The sequence below is a fragment of the Fragaria vesca genome, unplaced genomic scaffold (genome assembly GCF_000184155.1).
Source record: "Fragaria vesca subsp. vesca unplaced genomic scaffold, FraVesHawaii_1.0 scf0513160_u, whole genome shotgun sequence".
Lineage (NCBI taxonomy): Eukaryota > Viridiplantae > Streptophyta > Magnoliopsida > Rosales > Rosaceae > Fragaria > Fragaria vesca.
The window spans coordinates 1,225,451-1,231,758 of record NW_004443448.1 but is presented as its reverse complement, the minus strand read 5'-3'; the positions used below and the strand labels follow the sequence as shown (position 1 = coordinate 1,231,758).

The window sequence follows — 6,308 nt, the reverse complement described above, 5'->3', positions numbered from 1 at the left end:
AATTGTGTTTTTCTGGTATAAACATGAACCGGACAGAATTCAGTCCGTCTATTTGTTTTTTGAGTTTGAGGGCCTTAACGATTACCAAATTGGCTGAAATTTTGCAGAGATGATCTACACAATATTATCTAGATACTAGACGGTGGAGATGAGAAAATTCAATCGAAAAGTGGTGAAAAAATGAAAATCCGCACCAAACCATTGGTGCGGACGTCCGCAGCTGAGAAAAATCATATATATATATAAGTAATACTAAAATGTACACAGATGAATTACAGTGATATATGTAAAAGCAAGCAAAGATAGATTATAACAAGTTCTGAACGATTGAGTTTAATTATGTCAACTATACCAATCTGGGTTGTTACCAGTAACAAATAAAAACTAGACCGATTCGTGATAGGGTGGAGGGCATTACTACGTGGTAATAGCTGTGGTATATTATTTTCAGTTCTTAAAGAATAACTTCAAGTCAACTTGCTACACAACAAGTTTAAATTACACAAAGTAACTCTCTGCTATATATATAGCTATGGTGTAGCACATATTTTCAAAATTGTATCCATGCCAGAGAGCCTTAAAAAGTAAACCTCATCCAGCTTCTCATAGATTAGTCAAGAAATGTGTAATATCTTTACTATTAGAAAGCCAGGCGTGGCTTTGGTGTCTTTGGTGAAGCCTTTTTTTCAATTGGCCAAAAGACCAAGGTAGCAGAAAATTCTCAAACAATAAAAATAATAGTTACTATGGGTTTAACCGTAAAACACCACTGAAATAAGAAGAAAAAAAAAGTACGTGGTAGTTTTACCCACTTTTTGGGGAGCAGTTATCTACAAAATGATAGGATTAACAGATTCATCCCACATAAAGTGGAGCAGTTCAAGTACACTTTCTTCTATTTTTTGATCCCCGTGCAGATGCACGGGTAAGAGGCTAGTGTACTGAAAATAAGCAAAGTTTACAGAACATACAGTTGACAGTATATAAGAGATAAGAAAAAAAAAAAAACTTTATAAGTCTAACTTGAAAGAAAGGAGGGGTCTTGCAGTAGTATTAGCCTATCAAGGATTCACCCAAGATAACTTGATTTAATAAGCGTAATCTTTCCATGAAGATCAGTCATGGAGTAAATACATTAGGACAACATGTCAATGCACATTAATAGTTTCTTAAAGGAATACTTAAATATGATGTTTTTCCCCAAAGGCCCTGCGAGGTTCTCTTGAACTGGAAGATAAACTCAATAAATTTTCAGATTGTCTTGCTTATGGGATATTTACCAAACTTCATAAAAGGCACATATCCATTTAGCCAATTTTCAAGCACTCAAGTCATTCAAGCATAAATATAACCAAGAAGTTACGTTTATAAGGCATGCACAGGTGAGCCACTGTCCTACATCAAATTACATCTGGAAAAGATTTGGCAGATTTGGCAGCTTTATTGAAATCTGAAAATCATGAGGTCTACAATATACAAACGCCGGTTCCGTGTATTTGCTTCATTTCTGAATATAAAGGGAACCAACAATGCAGTAATCTGCATGTCATGTCTGATGATTATTATTGATTCCCTAGATCAATGGACGTCTCATACCAATTACCCTTACTTAGCATGACTAACTCAAGCAAACCTGTTTAGCTGGTGGTCTACCTTTCTGAAATCTCCCTCTACAATCTTTTCATTTATACATTTTTCAGATTATTCCAGTTTCGAAACCTAGCTGTTTTTCTCCCCTTCCCTTTCTCTAGTTAGCCTTGGTAAACCCAATCAACAAGCCCCAGAAACAAAAATGACCAGAACCATATGTCCAGTGTTAACAACTATGCCTGTCTAAGAACACCATCGAATCTCAACTCCAGCTGGACGGTCACAGAAAATCGAATATTGGGATTGGCCCAATTAATCTAGAGTCCAGAAAATCCAATAAAGCTCATAACTTTAGTGCCAAATAATGAGATAAAACACAGCAGCAAGACAATATGCACAAAAACGCACACATTGAAACAGCAGAAAAATCCCAGAGAGTCCAAAAGACCCAATTTCACCAAACCCAGCTGGAAAATCAACCAAAGTACTGAACTTTACAATCAGATAATGAATAAAATGAAAGATTGAACAAGTAACTAAACAGATGAGTGTTAAAGAAGACAAGTTTTTCGATCTAGTGAGAGAGAAACCTGGCGTAGTTGAGTAAGGGAAGCTGCGGAAGAGGCTGAGGAGGTGGAGAGCCGTAGAGTTGTACGAACTCCTGAAGCTGACCGATGAGCTGCCTCAGCATGACCACCCCTTCCATGCGACCCGTTTAACCCGACCAGACCCGAAACCCAAAAACCCGAAACTCACAACTCTTCAACTTATATAAACATCATCACTCCCCAAAAACCCAGACCTTCTTCTCTCTTCCTATCCCCACCCCATTTCTCTCTTCTCCCTCAAAACTCAAAGCCTTTGCTTCCTTTCTCTCTCTTTTGCTCCTTCTTCTGTCTCTCTCCTCTCGCCACGTCAGCTAGCTCATACCGTAACTTGTACACCTCCACCACACTCAACCCGAACATCTGACTCGGTTTTACAAATACAGCCTTACAAGTTGACATTATTACGGAGAAGCATGTAAATTGGTGTTTAAAAGTACGGGGGTAGGGAGGTAAATTGGTGTTTGGTTAATGATGATTTTGGGGAGGGAGAATATTGTCCACGTGTGTGAACGCGAGGTAATAACTTGGGTTTGGTCAAGGGCAGGAAGACCCTGCTTTTTGACCTTGGTGAGGGAATCAACGGCTGTGATTGGATTGGATGTGGGATTGGTCCAGGCTCTTTCTTTGTCGTTCTTTTGGTTCCACGCACTCGCCATCATTGTCCCTCTGTTCGATTCTTTTTCTTTTTTTCCAATTTTTCATGATTAATTTTGTTAGAATTACGGAAGTACACCTGCTCATTACCTTTCTTCTTCAGTCTTCCTCCTACTCATTTGTAATAATTCTCTCAAATATCCCAAGTACTCAGTACGATTATTACTCTTATTTTCTGGATCGAGATAAACCGGCTACTCACGAGACTACTCTGCGTCTATATCGAATTAAATTTACATAGAAAAAGTTCAAATTTATTTTCAAGACGAGATTTTCATAACGGCTTAAACATTTAGAGCATCACATGCTCGATCGAGAACAAGATAAAATGTTCGTGTTTTTCCTTGTCACCTCATAGTAATTGTCATGTGTACAAATAGCTTGTAATCACGTCGTGATTGTTGACGTGATTGTTGTGATGACACCTTGATTGAGTAATGCAGTAACATTTGATGATCAATGGTGTTTTACTTGTTCATAGTTTGATTATTTTCATTTTCAGTTTCCAGTGATTGAGAGATAGCATAACTTTACGTCTTTCTAATTTTTATATATAACATACAAACAAAAGATTACCGTGGTATCGAAAAATCTCTAGAAATAGACTGTGTTGGGTTTTCTTGGCCTTAGATATTACTTACATTTGTAAAGGTTCTTTTCTATAAGTATCTCTTTCAAAGTATTCAGACTTTTACGGTGCATAAAAAAAAAACACAAAATGGAATAGATGATAGCTGCCACTAAAAACATGAAAAAGATAAAGAAAGAAAGAAAGAAAGAAAGAAAGAAAGAAAGGAATCGAATACATACATTCATTTCCCTTACAAGTGAAATGAGTGATAGCAGCAACCTTTGTCTCAAGTCATCATACTATCTTCATTTTCTAACCAAATTGGCAAATACTCATTCATTCAAACCATATCCTTTACTAGTCTTCCGGGGGTAGGTTTCCAATTCCCACTTGCAAAATACAAAGTGATGATGATGAATGATGATCATAGGGTGGATTCCAATTCCCATTTCCAATAATAACATCTCAGAAACCATGTAATACATAGTTTAAAGGATAAGAATTCTAGAAGGAAACCCAAAATTATTAACGTTTCTAACCCAATATATGTTCCTTAAGAATTCAGCATATATGGTTATGTTCGTGACCCTAGCAGTTAGCTTATATGAAGGTTCTTGAATTCTAGCTAGCACTTTCATCTACCTAATGAATTGCCTTCCCATTACTCCCACCCCCAAAGTCATGCACCAAATGATGCAATTTAACTATTGCTTACCGCCACAGCATTAGCTGCAAATGTTGCTTCCTTCCTATCCCTTAAAAACCAAAAGAAATACCATACAACTGACATTCTAATATCGAACGGTCACGTTACATATTTGAAATAATAGAACTAGTGACATACAATAGTATGTGTTTCTGCAAGATCCTGTAGACCTCGTAGAAGCTCTTTGGCGTGATCTTTGTTCTTTGATTGTCGTTGACTAGATACCTGCAAGAGGAGATTGACCGGGACTTTCCGGTCTTTCTCTCTCCGATGATTAAGTCAGTTATGTGGTATGTAAAGTATTTAATGCTAGGAGATTTCTTACCGTTTTGGTTGACTTCAACATTGTATTTATAGCCATGCGTTAACTTATATCTTGCATGTTATTCGATGTGAGACAAATATACTACTGAGGTCTGTTTATTTGGCCTTCTGTGGAGCGCCTCTCTCCCGGCCCAGACTACTGTAGCTTCCAGGATGAGGCCTGCTCGATCTACCTCATGCTGGGCTTCATAACATCGTGGGCTAAGGGAGGTATTTATCGACTACCAATTACAAGTCTCCCCAAGTTCCCGTTCAAGACACGTCTTGAGTGGGGACTTGAAGTGACCCACGATTTGTCAGATTTTCAACGGGTACCCGTTCCTAGTCCCCCTAAGTTCGTACTCAAGACATGTTTGAACAGGTTGTTGTTGCAATGGAAGGTAGCGAGCCTTTCCATATTGTGTGTTCTTGCTCGAGCGCATGGTATTATCCCCGCGTGGGTTATCAGACCACTATTCTCTGTGTGAAGGGAATGATATGAACTGCCCAACTCCATCTCTCCGGGAGCTGTACAAGGGACTTACGGTTTTCATGGTTCCAGTTGTTGCCCATGCTTCCCAGTGGTACGTTCCCGGGGTGGTATGCTTCGCCCGTTGGTTCTTGCTCGGGTGTGAATATGAAGTTGTACGTGTCTTCCCGTTCTTATCCGAGACTTCCAATTTTTCATTTCTCCGGGTCGTATTATTTTCAGTTTGATCCCGTTGGATTTACTGGTGGGTTTGTAGTCTCCCTCTCGATGAATTATGAATTATACCTCATGGTTTGCCTCTCGGTGATGACTTATCCGGCGTAATAATTTCATACAGTCGTTGCAGGTTTCCTCCCAGTGAGAATAATCCGGGAGCGTTTGGGACGTTTGCATCAACATGTTTTGTGCAGTACTTCTTCCAAGGGAAACCGGTCCCGGAGAGTTGAATACGGGATCCCAGACTGTGGCTTTGGGGTTAGTAGCCGGGGTTGGTGGTTGTCTGTCAGAGTATTAATTGCATGTTCGCCAGGTGGTGCGTGGGGGGGGGGGGGGGGACTGAAGGGACGTGCAATTAATGCATGTCGTTTCAATCCTCTCTTCTTCGAGAAGCTACCGCTTAGTGGGACACGTGGAGTGATCTTACGGTGGAGCTCGACGGCTCCGATTTCCCCGTTTGCAGCAAATGCTTATTTAATGCGTGGGGAAGGGGGGGGGGGGACCGAGGTGACTTTTCCCCCCGTTTTGTATATATGCCTCAGTCCCCCTAGTTTATTCTTCTGCTTCTCTGTTTCATTCCTCTTCTGTTCTTCTGTTCTCTCTTTCGTTTTCTTTACTGTCTGCACTCGTTTTTCACTATCTACACTGACACGACCCACCCCGAATTTCACCCTGAAACCCAGAGTAAGTCGTGCGGGGACCACCTCCAAGGAAAATTTACTGAAAAGATTAAGCAAATCTCCCTTGCAGATGGACAACCCTAACTCGAAAATTTCATATTACACTCTTAATTTAACGCTTCTGAATATCACATAATATACAAAAATTCTAAAGTATTCAGAGCTACTAAACACAAGCGGAAGCAAGAAAACACAAGTAGGTTGAACAGGTAACCTACTGATGAAAACTGGCCGAAAAGCGGGTGACTATGCCTCGTCTCCTACTAGATCCAACCCGAACTCTGCAGACTGGGCAATTTAAAACGAAGGGCCCAGAGGAAAACATTTAATAACGTTAGAGTGAGTGGACAAAATAAATAATAAATAAATATTTATGTTTCCCCAAATTAATTTCTAAGGAAAAATCGAATGCATGCTGCAAGCGATAAAACCTTTATCCCATAAAATATCGAGACCTCTCAAGACTCTATAATATATGTATGTATTTACA

At 39.6% G+C, this 6,308-nt stretch overlaps 1 protein-coding gene across 1 annotated transcript in view; it reads right to left on the bottom strand.

Annotated features, from left to right (window-relative positions):
• Positions 1-2,484, bottom strand: part of LOC101312115 (F-box only protein 6-like) — a 4,743-nt gene extending 2,259 nt beyond the window's left edge. Inside the window, exon 1 of the mRNA XM_004310040.1 lies at positions 2,181-2,484. Within this exon, the coding sequence (XP_004310088.1) occupies positions 2,181-2,296 (116 nt within the window). The 5' untranslated portion in view covers positions 2,297-2,484. The remainder of the gene's footprint in view (positions 1-2,180) is intronic.
• Between the last annotated feature and the right edge of the window lie 3,824 nt (positions 2,485-6,308).